Source organism: Falco peregrinus, chromosome 11, assembly GCF_023634155.1.
Source record: "Falco peregrinus isolate bFalPer1 chromosome 11, bFalPer1.pri, whole genome shotgun sequence".
NCBI lineage: Eukaryota > Metazoa > Chordata > Aves > Falconiformes > Falconidae > Falco > Falco peregrinus.
This window is the reverse complement of record NC_073731.1, coordinates 12,223,590-12,245,449: the sequence shown is the minus strand read 5'-3', so window position 1 is coordinate 12,245,449 and position 21,860 is coordinate 12,223,590. Positions and strand designations below refer to the sequence as shown.

General features: G+C 50.1%; 1 protein-coding gene across 3 annotated transcripts; it reads right to left on the bottom strand.

Moving 5' to 3' along the window:
- Nucleotides 1–95: 95 nt before the first annotated feature.
- Nucleotides 96–17,142, bottom strand: ABCC10 (ATP binding cassette subfamily C member 10). Of its 3 annotated transcripts, none has more exons than XM_005238650.4 (22): nucleotides 16,831–17,142; nucleotides 16,136–16,332; nucleotides 13,821–15,189; nucleotides 12,342–12,569; nucleotides 11,984–12,140; nucleotides 11,132–11,271; nucleotides 10,577–10,656; nucleotides 10,257–10,428; nucleotides 9,165–9,263; nucleotides 8,747–8,936; nucleotides 8,314–8,391; nucleotides 7,731–7,922; nucleotides 7,164–7,296; nucleotides 6,594–6,789; nucleotides 5,467–5,810; nucleotides 5,147–5,316; nucleotides 4,678–4,838; nucleotides 4,006–4,259; nucleotides 3,531–3,676; nucleotides 2,949–3,046; nucleotides 2,652–2,764; nucleotides 96–597 (listed from the first exon to the last, which is right to left on the bottom strand). In XM_005238650.4, exons 2-22 carry the CDS (start codon nucleotides 16,294–16,296, stop codon nucleotides 462–464), a joined length of 4,617 nt encoding a protein of 1,538 aa, XP_005238707.2. In that variant the 5' UTR covers nucleotides 16,297–16,332; nucleotides 16,831–17,142; the 3' UTR covers nucleotides 96–461. The 3 variants fall into 3 exon arrangements, with proteins under 3 accessions (XP_005238707.2, XP_055671933.1, XP_055671934.1); XM_055815958.1 differs by having other exon boundaries at nucleotides 4,678–4,757; XM_055815959.1 differs by lacking the exons at nucleotides 96–597; nucleotides 2,652–2,764; nucleotides 2,949–3,046 and having other exon boundaries at nucleotides 3,567–3,676; nucleotides 4,140–4,259.
- Nucleotides 17,143–21,860: the final 4,718 nt, after the last annotated feature.

The window sequence follows — 21,860 nt, the reverse complement described above, 5'->3', positions numbered from 1 at the left end:
TAAGGTTGTCTTTGGGCAGAGAGGGCACCACTCCTGTATCTCACAGGGAAGGGAGTCTTGGGGGAAAAGGGGACAGGGCCCTGAATAAATGGAGCTTCACAAGGATGTTTCCACTTTATTTTAAACTGCATGTGAGACTAAGTCTCAGATTAGGAGTCACTGATTCTTCAGTGAGCAGAAAATCCCTCTGTAATCTCAAAGGGGATCCTTGGAGGGGAGCAGTATTCCACCAGCCAGGCTTGCATGGCCCTGAACACCAAGTCCCGTCTTCCCTACTAAAGGAAAGGCCACAGTGCCATGCCTCCATCCCCGAGGACAAACAATCGCTACCTGCAGGCAGGAATAATTCCTTTCCTCACCTCAGCAGCTCCTGGCCCTGCAGGGACAGGGCTTGTGGCTGAGTGAGAGGAAAGCCAGGCACAAAGCCAGGAGGGCTGCCTGGGCTCAGCCCAGGAGGGAGGTCACAGCTGCCCACTGTGCAGGAGGCACTGGAACAAGGAGCCATCTTTCTGGCTTAAGTGGGTAGGTGAATCCAGCTCTGCCACTCTCCCAGCTTGCATCACCAGCACACGGTCTGAGTCCAAGATGGTGTTCAACCTGTGGACAGCAAATGCCAGGACACATGTTGGTGGATCTGAGGTGAAACCCTGGATACTGCTTCCCCTGCTGCCAAAGGGTGGCCCAAGACATGCCCAGCATCAGGATCTGTGGAGCATCTCCCTGTGCACTCAGGGACACGCTGCAGTCCAGCTGCCCAGAAAGCTTCTGCACACCGCTGAAATGCACCACCTCTTAGGAGAGCACAGCAATGCCTTCCAGTTGCTGGGCATGGCAGGGCACCAGGAGCGCAGAGGGAAGCTCTGTAGAGGGAGAGCTCAGAGCATGCCTGATTCTGGGGTTGCACAAGATGTCTCCATTCCCACAAGAGAGTTACTGAGTTGCTTCTGCTTGCCCCTACATTTCCTCACCTGCCACCTCCTGAGGGCAGCAGAAATGGACTTGTGCATCAGCTGCCCTTCCCCAGCAGTCAGTCAGCTTTGCTTATGCTGCCACCACCAGTGGATTTGTAGTTGCCAGACTGCCAACCACAGCATCCGCAGTATACATATATGCCCAGTTCTTCCCAGACTGCTAGCAGGGCAGCAACCTCTGGCCCTGGGGAGGGAAGACAGGGCAGCAAGAGTGCCTTTGCACAGTCGTGCACAGTTCAGTGTGAAACCACAGCCCTACAAAGCTGCAAGTCACAGGGAAGAAACTGCAGAGGATTTGAGCAGGTAGAAAGCGTATGGAGTTTGGGACTCTGGTTACACATTCATCCCCAAAAGTGCCAGGCTGCAGCACTGCAAATGACCTGGAGGGGCAAGGGACAAGTAATGAGTCACTTGCTGTCCTAGATTTCATCCATTCAATTAATAGTTCACCCAAAGCTGAATGGCATGGAAGAACCATGGGTACAAAACAAACCCATCACCACCTCTCCCTCCTTACTGCTCTCCCCATCTCCCTTCATCCCAGTGGAATAGGGGCTGAGGCCATCTTCAACCCAGTCTTGCTGCCTTGCCTTCTGCCACTCCTTCCTCTGCTGGTTCTCCTCTCTAATTACTCCTCCCTCAGAGGTGGTCTCCCTCTACCCAACCCAAACACACACCTCAGCCCACAATGCCCTTACCTTTCCACTCTATTTATGCATAATATCCCTAGTGTAGGAACAGCATTCCCTTCACACCCCTCCTGCCTCCCTCTTACCTGATGTATTTAACAAGATTCACTTAATTCACTTGCCAGGCCCAGCCCACCCCGCCTGTTATCCATTACTCCCACTTCTGTGCAGCAGGACACCAGTCCCTGCCACCTGCTCATTTGATTTTTACTTTTGTGGTAACCTTTGTGTTTTGAAAACACCCTCCATACAATTGCATAACCCTCCTCCCAGTTCTCCTCCACTTGGCAAGAGTGAGAGCACCTTGGGCAGAGAGCACTGCCTAACGCTGACCCACTCGTTCCTTCTCAGTATTCATGTTTTGCCCTCCTCCCTCCGCTCACAACCATCTACTGCCACTACTCTTACGCTAAATCTCGGCTGTGGGGCAAGCACCGTTGCCTTGTCCTGCCTGGGCAGCATCTAGATTGCTGGCACCGGGTGCGGGCTGGAAGCAAAACTCAAGGGTTTTGGAAAACCAACCACGCAGCATCCTGCCTCATCCAGCCAGGGAGCCGGCTGCGGCCCTGGGCTGTGGACTGTGCCGCACGGCCCTCTGCTGAGCCAGCGACACCTGCTCCTCCGCGCTGCTCCTCCCTGCGGGGTGGCTCTCATTGCGACTCGCCCTAACCTGGCAGAACCACAAGGTTCGATTCACTCCCCCGGGAGCCCTGCAGGCAGTGCTCAGGAAGGGCCATCTGCCATACGGTGTGGCGTGCTGCCTTTTGCTGTCCTCCAATTTCTGGGTGCAGCGTTTTCCCATCCAGTTGTTCCCAGCACCCAAGGGCTAGTAAAGCACAAAAGGCAAACAGCAAGGTCCAGCCTTTTGCACTTGAAATGCCTCATCCCGGAGACTTCCCTGCTGAGCTCGAGGCCCAGGTATGGCAGGTGCAGCCATCACTCCCTGTGAGTGCTAGGATGAATGCAGGCACGAGTGCTGCTTCCTCCATACCTGTGAGCAATCGTCAGAACAGTTTTGTCAGCAAAGCGCTGGCGGATGGTCTGCTGCAGCAGCTGGTCTGTCTTCTGATCCACACTGGCTGTGGCCTCATCGATGCACAACACCTGCCAGGGACAGAGAGTGAAGGGAGCTCCCAAGCACCACAGGGTAGACCCCAATCCCTGCCTAGAGACAGCGCAGGGCATCTCTTCCCATCACAGCCCCAACTCTGGAGCGCTCTGCTCTGCTGTCCCCACGCAGCCATCAGCAGCTCGCTCCCCCTCGCTCCGATGGAGGCAGGGCACTCACCTTGGCCTGTGTCAGGAGGGCTCTTGCCAGACACACCAGCTGCCTCTGTCCCACGGACAGACTCTTTCCCCTCTCTCCCAGCTCGCTGTCCAAGCCACCTGCAGGGGTCAAGCTCAGCAGTCACCCCACCAGGCTCTGCACAGAGCTCCAAACCGTTCCCAGAGTCTGGGGTTTTCCCAGTAGCACTCGAAATCCCAGACCTGGTCAGGACCAAGCCTTGGGAACTAGAGCCCTTACACTTGGACACAGGCAACTTCTGGCACAGAGACGCCACGCTCCCCTAGAACTAAGGGTTGGCTTATCTCTCAGGCTGTTCTAACATCCCCTGGGGCCTGGTCTCATCAGCAACACTGTGCCACCCCATCCATCACCTGCCAGTCCTTTCCCACTGAATCTCAGGGAGTGCCACTGGGTCCCACTGACCTGTTCCCACCCTGGTCCTAGTGTGGCCTCACCTAACCAATTCCTTACTACTGCACCCACCTGACCCCTTTTCCCCAGCTCCCCTGACTGACCTGAGGTCCCCTCCCCTGTCCCAGTACCAGGGCTAACCCAGCTGCTTCTCACTGGGTTCAGACTCACCCATCTGAGTTACAGCATCCTGCAGGTGGCACTGCTCTAGCACCTCGTGGAGCTCAGCATCTGTCCGTTTTCCCTGGGGGTCCAGGTTCTCTCGGATTGAGCCACTGAACAAAAATGGATCCTGGGGGATGATGGCCAGCCTAGATCTGCAAGCAAACAAAAGCTGAGGGGTCAGGGGGTGGGTTCTGCAGAAAAGCAAAGGCCCATTTTTGGTTTTTGTGCCTAGGGTGGAGTGTCTTGGTTTGCTGTGTATCTCAGAGGCACAGAGACAGGGGTCACATATTCAGCCTGGTTTCCTTAACCACAGCTGTTCAGAAACAAGCAAGCAACTCATAAGAAGCTGCCACAATCAGACAAGAGGGTGCCATGACACTGAGCCTTTTGCTCCTCACTCTTCGCTTTGGCATCCAACCACTGACAGCTCTCAGCCTCCAGGCCCCACCAGCTACCCTCCACTCTGCTCAGCCCTCTGTACCTCAGCTCCTCCAAGCCCACCAGCTTGCTGTCAACACCATCCAGGAGAATCCGTCCTGATTTCAGCTCCAGCATACGGAAAAGGGCCAAGAAAAGGGTGGATTTTCCAGATCCTGTGCGACCCACAATCCCCACCTTCTCTCTGGGGTAAATGGTGAAGCTCACACCATCAAGCGCATTAGGCAAGCCCTCTCGGTAGGCCAGGACCACTTTCTGGAACTCCAAAAGCCCCTGGCTTGGCCAGTCAGCAGCAACCTAGGAGGGGTATCTGTGTGAGACATGGTATGACCATGACCCAGTGCCACGTTCAGCCTCCCCTCCCCACAGGCCAAGCCCTATGCATCCCTTTGGATGGTTGCTTGGCTTCCAAGCAGACCCAACACACAGCCCAGCTCCAACTACAGCCCCCTCCTAGGCTTGTTTTTCTCTCACAGCTTTGATCTAGTAACCGTTGTGCTTTCCTACCCCTTCTCATCATTCCAGCCTTCACCAACTCCTGCAGAGATTCATCCCCCCTAGGGGATTTAGTGGTAAAGGATGAGCAGTCAAGGTGGTTTCTGTTGGCAAGGGCCCTCCACCCATTCACTGGAATGCCATGATCTCCCCAAGAGGCAAGTACAGAACACAGAGCCAGAAGATGGGCCAGTCTCTGAGAACACACTTGAGCTTTTACCTGGAGCAGTTTATCCTGGGGCTCCATGGGGATGTCTGTGGTGTACTCCTCTGTCCGCTCCACACTCACCATCATGGTCTCTGTCAGAGTGAAGCTGGAAATGAGGCCTGAGAGCAGGTTTGTGACAGACAAGGCATATGAGAGTGACAGACCCACAAGTCCTGCGAGGACAAAAGCATAAGCAAGAATGTTACTGGCAGGGAAAGAGCTGGGATCTTGGTGGCAGGATAAAGAAACAAGGGAGAAGTCAGCACTCTGGAGTCTGGGATCCCACTTGACGATGGGGACACACAGGAGGAGGGATAGGAGCTGATGCACTACATTGTGGGTGGCTTGTAGAGGGACAGGGAGCAGGAGCTCTGGATCTTACCAAGATCTGGGTAGGAAGATATGCAGCTCCGGGCTAGGAGATTCGGAACCCCTGGGCCACAGCCTAGGAGTTGGCACGGAACAACCCCTGGCAGCCTACCTGGGTTTCCCAGTTGCTTCTGGTGCTGGATGATGGCAATTCCTGCAATAGCAGTAACCACAGCAACCCCAATCATCTGCAAGCGGATGTCCAGCCACTGCATCGCTGTGTTGCTGGCAAAGAGGCAGCGCTGGTTCTGCTCCAGGCGCAGCTCATTCTCCAACTCAAACCTGGCAGGCACACAATAGAGATTCGCACCACTCAATCTCCATTCCTGCCGCCCCAGACCAGGGCATTCCTGCCACCCTATAACCAGCCCCACATCAGGAATACCCTGATAAAAGCCAAAGCTCTGGCTCTTCGGGCGCTTTTCCACTCACCTCCGGGTTGCCCGCATGGCTCTGATGCTACTCAGTCCTGAGAGGGTCTCTGAAAAGTGAGTGTAAATGGGAGACAGGGTGACACTGTAAAGGCGCTTGAGCTCCCGGGATGTGCGCCGGTAGTAGCGTTGGATGGAGAAGTAGAGGGCAGCCAGCGGGAGTAAGACCAGACCAATCCAAGGGAGGCCATAGGTGATTATCACCAGCATGCCCAAGAGCCCGTACATGTTGGCAAGGAAGATGTTGAGGATAAATGGTAGGCTGTCATCCACGCAGTACAGGTCTGAGGAGAAGCGGTTCAGGATCCGGCCCGTTGGTGTGGTGTCAAAGAAGGTGACTGTGGCCTGGCAACAAGGGAACCAGAAAGTAAGAGCCAGTCAGCTGAGGTGAGATCCAGCCATAAACAGTGCCTAGGAGAGCAGCACCAAGGGGAGCAGATAAAGCCACAAAGGGCTGGCCACCAAAGCCCCCTTCCTTTCCACAGCTGGAGAAGAAATCTCAGACTCCAAAGCCAGCTCACAGCCAAACTACTTATGCTGTTCACTTGGTAAAAGCAAGGAGTCCTTCTGTGGCAAACAGCAGACAGCTACTAAGATAGCAGCCACTCAGATCCCATACTGGCCCACCAGTAGCCAGTGAGACAAGCCTCTAATCCTATCTCACAATCTTTTTACCCTGACTCTAGCCTGAGGACTCAAGGAAGCCCAAATCATAAAAAAACTTAACTGGCACATGCCAACATCAGCCCTAAATCTTGCCTAATGACTCCTTTCAATCTCATCTGAATCTGAGCTCATGATCCAGCAAAAACTACTTTGATTTAATTGGCCCTCACCTTGGCTATACATCTAAGCCTAACGAGTGAAGAGATGCAGGTGGCAGCCACAAAACACTCCTCCAAGGAATGCAACAAGCCTTAGAGGACACATTTTGAACCCCAGCTCATAGGACCCTTGTGCTGGCTGTGGTGTAGCCCTTTTTGGATGTAGTCCTATGGGGACCTCATCAGCTAATACCAGCAGAAACCCTAACCCACCTCCCAAACCCTTACTCCCAACTATGAGAAGAACATCAAGGCAGAATGACGTGCAGGAGCCTCAGCCTGCTCTGGACTTTCTGACCATTACCTTTAGAGCTCTCTGGAGCAGTCGGTTGTGAATGACAGCGGCAGCACGGATAGTACCATAAGCAAAGAGAAAGGCCCGAAGAATGGTGAAGAGGGAGTTGGCCCCTGCAATGCTCCCATAAACTATCAGGTAGAAATTCACATCCATTGAGGCATTGGAAGGGACTGGGGTGATGTCCAGAGCTTGAATGGGGGAGCTGGAACATAGAAGGAGGAAGATTATGAATCTGTTAAGGTCCTCATGACAGTAAACTCACAATCAGGGCACAAGAACCCAGGAGCACACTCAAGGAGAAACCAGGATACTTCAACCCTTTGGCATGCTGGGACAAACACTCTTGATTACTATGCAGTTAGGAGTCTTCCATCAGTCCCAGGCAGAAGCCCTTCGGACATCTCATCAGGTCAAAGATTTTGATTTTCTTTGTCAAAGCAGCCACACATATCCCCTGCAGCAGGGTGGTCAGTTTATCCCTGCTCTCAACAAGGATCTTCACCAGAAATGCACTTAAGGGCAAAATGGGAATGTGTTTCCAGCTTCCTTTGGCACCTCCTGACCAGATTCACTTACACAAGCCCAACAACGGAGAAGAGAAGCTCTGGGGAAGTTGAGGAAGCTGCGCAGACCATCACAGAGGAATTTGCTGCCTGGGACATGCTGGAGATCCAGTGTGACAGCCACCAATCTGAGATATTTCTGGATGCTGCAGGGAAAGACAGATTGCATAAAGAAGGATCCAACCTTTGAATTGGCAAACATGAAGCAGAAAAGCTGAAGGGAAAGTTTCTGGGCAACTTTTATAATTGTGTCACTGCCCAGTCTAGTCTGGGCACCCCTGCCTTCATTCTCCACTGTTAGTAGTTGCGCAGGAGCAAGGGAACAGCCTTGCGCTGCAGCAGCGACAGGGCACTGCTAGAGAAGCAGACATGCAGCTGCAGCATTGAGATGCCAGATCCTGTTCCCACATGTGCCCACTCCAAACTGTGCTACTTTAGTCTGGAGAAGAGAAAAGGGGTCTTTATGCTGCAGACAAGAGTTAGTAAACCCCTGGCCTCTTTTCTTCCCTGGACTCCACAACCAGGGAATGAAAGGAGAGGAATGTCTAAAGAGAGATATACTGCTGGGCCACTGCCTCACCTTGCATCAGGAGCAGCGAGAAGAGGATGGATAATGCCATGCAGCTGCCCACTGCCAGCCAATATGCCTTGTACACCTGAAAAGCCACTGCCCCTTCTTTCTTCTCTTCCTCCTTGTGGACAAGATGATTGTTTTGGGTTGATTCTTCTGCCTCTGTCTCTACAGCCTCTTCTTGGCTCTGTTCATCAGGGGCTGTGGGAATGGAGGTAAAAGCAAAGGTCAGTGTGTTTCCTCCTGCAGCTGCTCCTTGCCGTGCACAGACCAAATCTAGGCTATGAGAGAGACTCTTCTTCCTTCTCCTCTCCTCTTTCAAGACAGGTGCACCAATCCTGGCAGACCTTCATCCAAAGCTGGACCACAAGTGGAACAGCAGATTCAAATACTGCTCCAGACCAATACTCAATGATACATGGGCCTCCTCTCTTTCCTCTGTGCACACACTACCCACAGATCAGCACTGCCACAGCAGAGCAAGGGGGTGGGAGCTCTGCTCTAAGGCCAGCAGCCATCAGGTACAGGTTCTGTCTGGTTGGTCAACTGAGCTGTGCTGCCCCAGCCACCCTCAAGCTCATCAGATATAGACCTTCATCCTTCCGCCTCTTGTCCATATCCTTGAACTTGGGGAAGGCTTCCACGAGTGGCAGGATATCAGCTGGTGTGCCTGCAGAGAGACATGCAAATGCTTCAGTCTTGCCTCTTGCTGCGAAATGGCCCAGGTTCTTTCTCACATAACATTTCCTATTTTCTCTCACAGCATCTGCACCCTTGAAGGCCCTGCTCCGCAGAACCTGCTACGGTCTTTTGTTATCAGCTCCCCACCTCTAGGGCTGTCCTGTTCTATCTATGCATCTGTATATTCCCTTCCACCCCATCTTTGCCCATGTGCAGTGTCCTCAAGCTGATTTTCATTGGGTTCCCCACTAGTTAATTCTACTCCCTTATGCCCATCTTTGCTCAATCAATTCCAAGACTGGCACGCAGGCACAAATGAATGCCTGAGAAGACAGCCAGTGTACCTGTCTTAACTATCCTGCCATTGTCTATCAACAACAAGGCATCGGCTTTCTCCAAAAACTCCGTCCTGTGGGTGCAAAGGATCCTGGTCTTGTGTTTGAGAACTCCAAGAATGCATTTCCGCATAAGATGGTTGGCTACGTCTGCATCTACAGCAGCCAGGGGATCATCAAGGAGGTAAAGCTCTTTCTCCTGAGAGGGAGACAAAAGATAAGGATACAGTTGCTGGTCCTGCCAGGCAGTGCTGTTGAGAAAAGCACAAGTGCCTCTGTGTGGCACATCGCCAGCACCTTTAGGCCAGCACGATGCGGTTTAAGACATGCTGCCAGAGCATAGTGTACAGCTGGGTGCCTCCAGCTTCTTTACATCTGACTTGGCACAGGGCACAATCTGCCATGGCATGACTCCTTTGCTATTTACCTGGTAAACGGCTCTGGCAAGGGCTATTCGAGCCTTCTGTCCTCCACTGAGTGTCACACCATTTTCACCCACCTGTGTCTGGTCACCTGCTGGTAAAATCTGAAACATTCAAGGCAATCCATTTAGAAATGACAGGAAACTACTGAGGACCCAAAACCAGAACACTGGTGTCCCCTTCCTGCCTCTGGCAGTAATTTCTTAGGGTGACACCTTACAAAATTTAAACAATGCAACAGTCTATACACAGAATCTGCAGACAACTGGCAAGATTGGCATTTATGTAACTAAACTCACTTCAGAATAGGGCGGCCACATCTAAACTGCCTGTTGACAGCAACTTCTGGTCTAAGATAACTCTGAAGTTGCAGGGAATTCTCTGGGAGAGCAAGAGCTGTGTCTGCACCAAAATCATGCCAGGGTCCATCCAAACAGTTTAGCAGTAAAAATTGCAGTTTCACTAGCTGGAAACAGTTTCCTCTTGATTTGGTAGCACAGGCATAGTCTACTACTTCTCAAATAAATATCTCGCCTTCACAGAGTATTCATAGCTCCTGCCAAAGTAAGCAGGAGCTCCTAGTGCTTGGCACTTCAGAAAATCAGACATCAGGTTATACACTGGGAGGTGAAGGCTAGCTTCCTACCATGTAACAGCCAGGTTTGCTGGCTAGTACAGACATAAGCCTCAAGCCTAAAATGTGTGTATTACTGACAGTAGGACCACAGACTCAGCCCTTCCAGATGTCAGGGAAGTTCCTTCTGATCCAAAAAAGCATCAGCTGCTGATAGGTTCTGCCTGAAAAACCTGGCAGTCATCAGCTCTGCAAGAACAAATCCTTTCCCCAGGATCAAGAAAGAGCTTTTGGCTTAGTAGCAGAACAAAACATTCAAAGTGCTACCAGAATGACTTCATACCTTACAGAACCGTGGGGACAGGTATAATCTGGAATTGGTAATCAGAGTAACACTGTGTGATTGGGACACTGGAAAAGCATTCTATAGCCTGAAAGAATGAGAACTGCTCCCAGTGAGGCTCAGACTGGATGCAAAAGCTGGCCAAGAAGGTCCAGGCAGGTTTACAGTTTAGGCACTCACGTTCAAGTCCTCAGAGAGGGCACAGGCTTCCACCACCTCCTCATACAGCCTGGCATCATATTCCCGCCCAAAAAGGATGTTCTCACGGACAGTGGTAAACTGTATCCAAGGCTCCTGAGTGGCCAGACCAAATCCTTGCTCCAGGTCACAAATATACACTTGTCCACCTTGTCTGCAAGTACACCAGAAGTGGGTAGAAAGGGCAACAAAGGAGAACTGCTGGCAGATAAAAATGGCCTACAAATAGGAATAGCACTGGATAATCCCTGCCTGCTGTGGCACAGAGAGACCAGGCAGGGAGAAGTCTTTAGGCTACTCACTTGATGAGTTCTCCAGTGATGGCTGCAAGCAGAGAGCTTTTGCCAGAGCCAACCTTCCCAACAACCCCTAGGAGCATCCCCTGCAAAAAGAAACGAAAAGGAACAACCTGATGCACTAATACAGAGTAGCTTGTCCAGATTTCTTAAGCCACACATAGACTGTAAGAAAGCTGACTGCTGTCTTAAACTAGGACTACCTCACAGGTGCAGCAGCAGAGCTGGGTACAGTTGCTGGGTAAACGAGACTCGATGTGGCAGGACACAAGCCTGCAAAGGAGTATTAACCTGGAGCCCAGCTGTGTTCCTTGCCCAGTCCTCTGCTGCAGCAGTGGTAGGAAGCAGAGGGAGCTGGTTCATCTCTTGGCTGTAAGCTAGCTATGCATGGATCCCCTCCAGCACCCTTTAGCTCTGAGAGACGTGATGTGTGTCCTGTGCCTCCTGACCAAGAGAAGATTTTAATGCAAGGCTCGTAAGATCAGGAAAACATGAAAACTTGCCACCCCTGCTCTATTATTTGTGCCGTTCTTCGCTGTTACCTCCCGCATCCTTGCTCACCTTTCTCACTGACAGGTTCTCAATGTGCAGGTGCAGAGTGCCTGTGGATAAGGGATGCCTGGTGCTTTCCTCCTCAACTGGCACCCACGAGAAGACTGCACATCGCATCTCCATGGCAGTAGCAGTACCTGAAGGGCTATCTGCAAGAGAAAAGCAGCGCAGCATTGCACTGCTATGAGAAGGCTGGAAAATGAAAACCACCTGGCATCGCAAACACTATCAGCTTTGTTCCCAAATGGACGAGACCAAAGACAGGGCACTGCTATGATGCCCTTGACGCAATCACAGAATGAGACGCTTGCCGGCTGACTTGCCCTTAAATTTATACCCCCCTCCAACCCTCTTCTCTCCAGCTCCCACCAGACACACATGGTGACCTGCTGGCTGTCAGGGAGACACTATAAGGATAACCTGGTTTTACTATTGCTGAAGGTAAAAGAATGGCAGGGAACTGGCAAAAGGCAAGGAAGGAGAGAAAGGGAGCTGAGATGGCTCAGGAGAGGGGCACCCACTCAAGCCTTTCTGCCAGGCAAAGCCAAGGTTGTTGATGGCTTCAGTGTCAGAGGAGCTCTGGACAGAGGAGGGAGCAGCTTATTCTAAAGGGTCACTAATGCCAGGGTCTGTGGGGACAAGCAATTGCCTATATGGTTGGCAGAATAATGTCAGAGCCTCGTCTCCCATTCTTCACAGAAATAAAGTGCCTTCACTCTGCCTCTGACAACTGAACATCTTGAATCGTGGGGGTGACAGCCAGCTGCCTTCCAGTACTGCTCCTGGGCCTCACACCTCAGCTCTCTGCTCCAAATGCCCCCTGCCCAGGGTCCCAAGCCCAGCAGCATCCTTCATCTTTACCTAGGGCATAATAAGTGTCCAGGTCCTGGTCCACAAGTTCAAGGAAACGCTGGATTCGATCCAGGGAAACTTTGGCTTCCAAGGTCCCATTCAACACCCACGGGAAGTTGTTGAGGGGGAGAATAAGCATCCCGACAAGGGCCAATGCTGTGAACACCTGCACAGGTAAGGAAAAAGCAATGAGTTTGAGGCAGTACCTCCCTTGCATCTTGTATCCTTCAAACAGCTTCACCAGTGAGAGCCTGAAGAGCTGTGGGGAGACACACTGGGTTTATTTCCCACAGAAGATGCCTCAGGACTGCAGCCCCGCTGTAGATTGCACAAGACAAGGTCAGAGCTCTCCCAACTACCTACTCACCTTTGTGGCAGTGAGCTGGTGACCCAACAGGACATACGTGATGAAGATGGCAATGGAGACAACAACAGGCAGTGCTGCCCAAAGATACACACACACAGCATCCAGGTACTTGATAGCTTGTAACATCTGCAGCTCTTTAGCCCGGCAAGCATTTATCCTGGTGCTGAAGTGCTTCTCCCAAGCATAAAACTTGATCACACGAATGCCACACAGGAACTCTGTCATTAGCTGCACGCAAAAAGGAAAAACACATAGAATAACCAGTGCCAGCATACTGCACCAAATGACAGTTAGGCATCTGGGTTTGCAGTTGCCTCCTGCTAAAAGCCAGAGATACCAGGAACCATTTATTGCTAACAAAGACATAAACTCAAGTGGCAGCTACTGGGAACTTTGCCCTCACTCATTCCACCATCTTCCTCAGTCACCTGTGCCATGTACAACTCATAAGAAGGCAAATTACTACACTACTTCCCAACTGAAGGATTTGCAAAACAGATGAACAGATGTGTGGAATTACTAGCTCCAGCCTGGATGCTATTTACCTGCATTGACCAGACAGCATCTTGAGATAATGACACCTGACTCTCAGGTGGGGTGCCACCATAACACAGCTAGCCTGTACACAGAGCCTGGCTGGCTCACATCCAGCAGCTCAGGTGTGCTTGCAGCATGCCGCCCTCTCATTCCTGCTCTCAGGTCAGCATGTGCAGAGCAAGCTGAGATGTGTCTGTCCCCGACATAAAAAAAAAGCTAATGAGAGAGGGTTCACTTCACAAACCAGTCCTACAATAGTTGGAGAAAGTCCAGCATACCCCACACAACTAGATGCATCTTCTGTTGAGAAAAGAAATATTTTAAAGCTCCCAACAGCTCTGACGTGGAGTTGACTTATGTTTCATGCTTCCAAAGCATGATGGAAATGGCGAGTGAAAATGCTGCTCCCTCATATTAGAGATAAAAGACTAAAAGGTGGGAATCAAATGTTTGACATATGGGAAGGAGGGAGATAGTACTGTAAATATGCCAAAAGCAGCGGAAAAGATGACTGAGGGTCCAAGCTTGGAGCAATATATAAAACCACTACATCTGTGATCACTGCCTTTGTCCAGACTGCAGACCACCTCACCACTGATGGCATTACTGGAGCAACAGGATGGAAGCATCCCTAGAGGAAGCAATTGAGACTCCTACCTGAACTACTATACACAGAGAAAAAACCTACCTGCAAGGGAATCTGGACTAGCCCAGGGGGAAAGACAAACATTAGAAGTTCACTATCTTGTGAATGATGAAACCGCATCACCCTGAAACACTTCTGAACTGAGAGTGTGTGTGCCCTCTCTAGCATTTTTCCCAACAGCTGTGATTCAATTAGCCTGCTTTGGATCATGTCAAGGAACCAAAAGGCCAATATTCCAGGGACAAACAGGGAGGAAATACAGTAACAAACTCAGAGAGCCACCAGCTGCCCCTCACCTTGACCCGTATGTCCTTGTGTTTCAGCATCTCCTTGTTGTTCATCATGATGCAGTTAGCTATGATCTTGTTGATGGGCACAAGCAGCAGTGCCAGGGCCAAGCCTCCTAGAAAGGCTACCCCCACTTGCTGATAGAGGAGGTAGAGAGTAATGGAAAACTGGAAAGGCAGGCTCCACACCTCGTGGAAGCTTTGGCAGAAGTTGATCAGTCTACTGGTGTCTGTGCTCATGAAGTTGACGATTTCCCCCACAGTGAAGCGGGTAAGGCTGGTGCTGCTGACGCGCAGAGCCTTGCGGTAGATGGCAGAGATGACAGCAGCCCGCACCATCAGCATCACCTTATTCACCTCATAGCTGAACTGGTTCCGCAAGAGAGCTCCCAGGAAGGAGCCAGCAAAGAGCCCGAGGGCATAGAGCACCCCGTGGCTCAGAGGCTCCTGCCGTGACTCCATAAAGTTCACCAGCAGGTTCAGAAGCAAAGGACCTGAAAAATCCAGCAGGTTGCCAGCCAACTTGAGAAGTCCAAGGGAGTAGAAATGAAGCCCAAAGGCCGCATGAAGGACTGAGAAGAGTCGCACAGCTTCCTGGGCACGGTGTGAGCTGTCCAGGGCATTGCCAGTCCCATCATCTCCAGCAATGATTGGGCTAGTAAGAGACACTGGCTCCTCCTCTACTTGGTGCAGAGCTGCCTTCTTCTGCCAGCAAGAGTAGAAACGATCACAGACCCTGGCAGTCTGGAGTAGGCGAGGAAGCACATAGACGTCCTGGGGCTGGTTCAGCTTCCACTGATAACCACATTTCATAAGAGGGTTCATCCAAACATAAAAGAAGTGAGAGAGCCAGCTCTCACCATCTTCTGCCACTCTCTGCTGATCAGGCTCTGGGAACCTTGACTCTGGGACAAGCAGGTCTTGTTGCCAGGAGCGATTGATGGAGAGGAAGTCTTGCCTGCCAGCAGTGGGGAAGAGGTAGCCGATCACATACACAAGCAGAGAGGCCAGCTGCAGACACAGAATGGCAAACCTGGAGGAGGCAGCAGGGTGGGCAGGGGACCAAGCTGTCCCACTTTGGCAGTACCACACCAGTGTGATGATGAAGGAAGGTAGGGGTAAGAGAGTGAGCAGAGTCAGGACTGCAGGGCCCCTGGTAGAGCCGTGAATGGACCTGCAGAGCATGAGAAGTGCGAGGCCATGTGTGAGCCATGTCAGGGTGGCAGTGCCATTTGCCAACACTTCCAGGTACACAGGGCCCAGCTCCTGCTGAGAAACGGTGGCTGGGATGGTATCAGCAAGGAATAGGCCAGCAAGTACAAAGGAGGCGATGATTCTGCATCCCCAGCCTGGCCTGCAAGGCACCCCAGAGACAGATCTAGAGGAAGAAATAGCAGAGAAGAACTTTACAGCTGAAATTCCACCACCTCTCAGCCAGCACTCTTCCCTTTCTTTTTCTCCTCTCCCACTCTTTATCTGTTCACTCTTACTTAACCTCCTGGATTCATCTCCCTAGATTTCTAAGTTTTTCAGACTGTAGACATTGCTAAACTACATCAAGTCAGTATAGTCCAGTATCTTCTATGAGACACTCAGATGCTATCAAAGAATAGCATTTCTCTACAGAAATGTATTTGCATACTGATATTTTGTAGTCAAATCAGACTCCAATCCTTGAGGATTAGCAGAAAAAAAATTATATTTAACCTCTTTAATACAAATTCTGGATTATCAAGTTCTCTGTGTCACATCTCTCATCCTTGATTTCTCTTGTCTTTCTGTCTTTTGTCTAGAAACATTATGTTTATCACCGCTGGTGTCAGCGATACTGTGCGTGTGAAGTCCATAATCTACTGCCCAACAAAATACTTCACTATCATTTGATTCATTATCATTTGTGGCCTTTCAATATCAGTGAATGTTTACAAATTTCAGAAGAGGGTAAACAGAAAAACAATTTTTGGTTTCTCTGAACACCGTATTACCTTATATACATCTTCCATGCCACCTTAGATTTATATCCACTCCCAGAAGACTCCTGGTTTTTGCAATCCCCATTCATTTAAATGCTTTCAAATTATTTTCTGTGATTTTATGCCCACTACCCTCTCTATTCTTTCTGGGTTCCTTTCTGCAATGGAGGGACCAGAGATGTACACTGTACTCAGAATTAGGACAGATCCTGACAAATGTAATAGCATTATAATATTTGTCCTTCTCTAATTACATATTCAGCACATTATAGGGAGATATGATTTCCAGCCTTTCCACCCCACCTCCAGTCCCACACAATAATCAAGAGCCAGACAAGTTAGTTGTCATACCTTGGAGCGCCAAGGAAGCAGGCACTGACCGCTGCAAGGATCACATGAGGAATCACATTTAATGCCAGCTGATCAAAGCAGTGGCTAACACTGCCATGAACCCACACAGGGAGTGGATCTTCTGGGCTGGTTCCACACAAACCAGCCAGAATATTCTCCATCCTTTTCTGGGAATTCAGTATGAGAGACAGGAGCTCCTAGGGTAGAAAAGAAAAACCAGCATAAGGTACAAAATGAAAAAAGCACAGCCCCAGCGCAAGGCAGACTTTGGTAAGAAATGAGCATAGTGCTGGAAGCAACTTCCTGGATCACACAGTCCAGGCCCTGCCAATTGCGCACTTGATATCATATCATCCACTTTACAAAATGATCAAGCTCCAGCTTAAAATAAACTGGTGTTTGTCCCCTTGAGTCACCCTGGGACCTCAATGGTCTGTGAATGTGAAGCTTTCTGCTTATTTCCAGGCTGATTTTTTTCCCATGGACAAGTATATCCTTTGAAACTAACATCAGGAGGCATTTGCCTTTCTGTTGATGGCCCTAAACAATCTTTTGAGTTGCTTAAACAATAACTTATCGATTATATTTTCATCTTCAAAACAACTCCCACTGCGGTACTAGACAGCGTGTAACATCACACCCCCTGCAGCTGCCAGGGGAGGATGCTCGTGCCCACACAGAGAAGCCGGCGGTACCTCCAGGCCCGGCAGGGCAGGGGATGCAGCAGGACCCCGTCCCGGTGTGCCGCCCTGCGGGCTGGCGCACCCCGGGAAGGCCCCGGCTCGCCGGCGATTCCTGCTGGCACCGGCTGGTCCCACCTCCGGCCCGGGGCCGGCTGAAGCGCGGAACGGAGGCGGCGCACCCGGGGGTCCCGCCCGCGGCAGGCCCGGCGCCGGCCTCTCCGCACGCCCCGTGGCCCGGCGCAGCGGTCGGCAGGCTGGGCCTTAGTCGGGGCTTCCCCGCACCCGGCGAGCCCCGGTCACCCCCACCGGTGGCCCCTGCCCACGCTCCCGGGCACGACAAACTTTGACCCCTGCCCCCCGCCGTACCTCGGCTCGCTCCGCCCCCCCCCCCCCGCCGCACTCACCGCAGGGGGAGAAGGGGGCACCGGGCCGCTCCGTGCGCCCCCTGGCGGGCGGGCGGACGCGGCGCAGCCCTGGCACCGGCCGGGGCGGGTGCCGAGGGGTCGGGCCGCGGGACAGGAGCCGCGGCGGAGCCGGGCACCAGCCGGCGAGCAGCCAGGGGAGAGTGGGAGTCAAACCGGGCGATCTGGGCCAGGCATCCGCTCGCAGGTGCCATCGCGTCCCAGGCGGCCCCAGCGCCAGTGCCGTGAGCGCCGTGCCGGCGGCGGGGCGCTGGAGCCCGGAGGTTCGGTCAAAGCATGGGGCCAGACGAGGAGAAGCAAACGAATGAAACACGCGCAGCTCGTTCAGGCTTCTAGTTAAAAACACACCGAACCATCAGTCCCCGGTCACAAATGTGGGTTCTCCCCAAACTCCTTTAGCTCCCTCGTGGTGATCTTTTCTATCCCCCCCGGTGCACGGGCCCCGGTGCAGCTGTGCCACCCAGCACAGGGTCTGTGTGCCCTGCGTGCAGAGAGGGCACTGCTGGCAGGTGTCGCCCAGGCAGTGATTTTATGGGATAAATGTGCTTGTACAGGTACAGCATTCTTCGCTCGTAGCAAACAGCAATGCTGCAAGAGCGCTTTGCCAGCCATGGTGGGTGTACCCAAAGCAACAGAGCTCCTCTGAGGGCAGTAACAGCCATAGAAAGCGAGATCATTTTGTTACCTGGATCATTGCATTAGGTTAACACAAGCTAAACAAAACCACCCAGTTTCACCTGTATTGTACTCAGTGACTATGTCCATCTGAAGCATAAACACACACATACAAGCAGCATCCCCAAATACAACACCCCGCCTTTACTGCAATAGCACATTGCATTGGGGGTGGGTGGGAGGGGTCGTGAGTAAATGCTCAACATTCCAGTTGAGAGAAAATGAACCTGAGAGAATATCCAGCCTCATCACCTCCAGCTTTACAAAATAACAGGAACGTGCAGTAAATGTCACCACACCACCTGGCAATAGCTGCTACTGGTGATTTTTATAGCAGATGCTCCGGATACACATTCCTAATCCTTCTCTCAGTACTCTCTCTTGCCAGGGAAAATTTAGCGTAGCCCTGTAAATAATTCATCACAGGTAGCAAATTTTACTTCCAACGCAGCTCATCAGACATACAATAAAGCATTCTCTGAGCTTAGAAGTATTACCAGTGGGGTGACGAGGAAGAAAAATATCACTAACATTCCTATCTGAGAAAACTGCAATCTGGCAGAGGGACTGTGAAACAGCAGAGATAAGAGCAAGAGCTTGGAGACCATAGTACCCTCTAATCATAGTTTCCTTGAAAGAAGCAGGAGAATGCAGTTTCCCTAAACTCACATATATATATATATGTGTGTGTGTGTGTGTGTGTGTGTGTATCTATCTCCTTACTTAATTGTTGTCTCTGAGGATTCTGATCTCTCACCACCCTAAAAATACTTTGCCTGTTTCAGAGCTGCAACGCTGCCTTTTCATGACCAAACTAGGTTCTGATACTGTACACTGTATTTGGCCAGTCTGCTCTTTCTCCCACACTGCATACAATGGTTTCTAGAATAAACTTTCCTGCAGATGCCTTGATAATAAGTTTTATGTCCTCTGCACTCAAGGAAGTTTCCCTTCAAAAAAATGCTGTGAAAGCAGCAAACTCTCAAGACAGCAAATAGGGCATGCGTGAGGCTGAAACATGAGCTGCACACAAGTGAAACTTCCAGATTTTGTGGTTCTGATCTCTTATTTATTTCCAAATGAAAAAAAAAAAAAAAACCCAACTCAAACCAAAACCAAACCAAAAAAACACAACCAAACCACCGCTTGCCCTGACTTAATAAGATTCCAGAGAAGTTCTCAGATGCCAGGACAGACCATTCTCTCTCTCAAGCTAATCACTCTCAGAGCTTTTCCGTTTCAGCTACATTGCGTTCTAGTGCTCTCCTCTTTCACATGCTACATTCTTCTTGCTCATCTCTCCCAACCTCTTCATGTTTGAAAACATGAACTCCTCCACTTCAGCTGAAAGATGGACAGAAAGATCCCTTTTCGCTCCAGACAGCATTGTCTACACACACAGGAAAACAAACATCAAGGGTATTAAAAAAAAGGAACCCTAGAAGAACACCAATCCACACCCTAGCTGATCTGAAATCACCAGTGTCTGTTCTGCATAAGTACATTTACATAGCAGCATGGCAAGAATCTAAATAGACATTCTTCCTTTTCGTACTTCCTTTTGGCTATTTCCCCTCCGCCTGAATATTGCTACCTGTGACATTTACTGCTTTGTATTTGCCTGATTTAAGATGTGCACCATGTGGAGTACAGGCTTGTGGGTATATTGCTTACAAAGTACCTTGCATGCTATAAATATCATACACCTGACATTTATCAAAACATCAGAGCATTCAAAACGGAAAAAAATACCCAACATGAGGTTTAATTTAATCCAACCCACAGGCCCATTCAGGTCAGATTTTATTGTCTATTATCCAGAGTTTTGTAATGCTCTAGATTGATACACCCACAGTGAGGAAGAACTATCTGGCAATGGGAGACTGCTCCCGCCTTCTCTTACCAGTGTATTTTGTAACAGATTACTTAATACCCCTCCTAGGACTTGGAGTCAGGGAATGAGTGTGGGCTGCATGCCCATTTGACTTCCCAGCTAAAAGTAAATATTGAACTGAAACACAAGCCAGCCTTGACAAGCCTTAAATTTAGAAATATCAACCTTGTAATTATAGATGTAAAATCTGAGAGCAATTGTGTGTTTGGATGCATTTTCTGTGCTCTCAGCCAGAGCTCTGCTATCAGCTGAACCATCCTCAAATTCCACAACTTCATGACCAAGGAAGGCTTGATTACTTGGCTCAGTCCAAAATTTTTCTGAACAGGCTGCTTTGCCTGGACCTGAAGACACAACGTAACATATTTTGCCCTGTTTTCCAGAGGAAACATTAATGCAGTGTTCAGAAGACATAGGAGTATCTTCCACCACAGCTTTTCATGAGAACGCTTATTTTGTCATAACGACACAGAAACTGTCTTTGTTCTTACTAGTAGTCTAGCCATTTAACATTAGAGGGTGTGCTGCATGGTTGTCTCACGTGCCTGGATCTAGTCTTGACTTACATGTAAAAAGATGAAAAATTAAGATCTTATGTTTTCCTCTGGTGCTGTACTGCTTTCTAACGTAACAGTCCAACCTGAACTAACTTCAATTATGATTTCTGTTTACTCCTTCATACTGAGCTACTGCTAGCTTCCCTCATTCTGCTCTTTTCTTTCCCAATGTTGTTTGCTCCCATGACTCTTATTTGAGGCTTAATGAGAACCGAGAGGCACCTTATTACTCCAACACTGCTCTCAGCATTCAATTAGCTAAATTGTCACCAAGCAGCAGCAAATTGCAAGTTCAAAGGTGAGCCCTGGAATTCCAAAGAGGTGTTTGGGAGCTGAACTTGTAGCAAAGCAGACTGACTGGCACCTCCTTTGTCCATTTAAAGTGTGGAGCACCACTGGCAGAAGCATTACAAGAACCTCTGCAAAGCAGGTAAGGACCGTGCCAGACTTGTTTCAATCCCCGAGACAAACCATAGTGCTTCCTCTTGCAAAGATGTGAAAACTCTCAATTTACTCTGCACCATTGGTCCTCCCAAATTTCAGTACCGATTTTAGGAATAATTTAACTGCATCCCACTATGGGTGCTCAGTCCCTTTAAAAAACTTAAATCAGTAAGGCATGTGATTGAAAGATGATACTACAGCTAGTACAGAATGAGTTCATAAATTGTAATTATAAAGCAATGCTCAGTAAGATGACAGGGTGCTACAAAATGCTAATAAGCACTAGTCAGTCAAGGATTTTTCTCCAACAAATGGAATTTTTCTCATCTGAACTCTTCTAACATCACAACACATAGGCTGTTTGATTTCTTTTTACTTCCTCCCTTCAGCAGTGTACTTACTGGTGTGCAGATAGATGTTTTTATGAACATTCTGATTAGTTATTGGTATCTGGATTCCTTCATGTCATGGTTTAACCCTGGCCAGTGACTAAGCCCCACACAGCTGCGCACTCACTCCTCCCACAGTGGGATGAGGGAGAGGATCAGAAGAGTAGAAAACTCATGGGTTGAGATAAAGACAGTTTAATGGTAAAGCAAAAGCCACACAAGCAAAGCAAAACAAGGAATTCATTCACCATTTCCCACTGGCAGGCAGGTGTTCAGCCATCCCCAGGAAAACAGGGCTGCACCATGCATAATGCTTACTTGGGAAAACTAACACCAAATGTGTGTCCCCACCACCCCTTCTTCCCCCAACCTATATATATTCAGCATGATGTCATACGGTATGAAATATCCCCAGTTTGGGTCAGCTGTCCTAGCTGTGTCCCCTCCCAATTTCCCATGTTGTTCCAGCCCTTTCATTGGCAGGGCCTGAGAAACCAAAAAGTCCTTGATTTGGTATAAACATCACCTGGCAACAACCAAAACCATCAGTGTACATTGTTCTCACACCAAATCCAACACAACAGCATTGCATCAGCTACTAAGAAGAAAATTAACAGTATTCCAGCTGAAACCAGGACACTTAACCTTTAAATGCCACTGA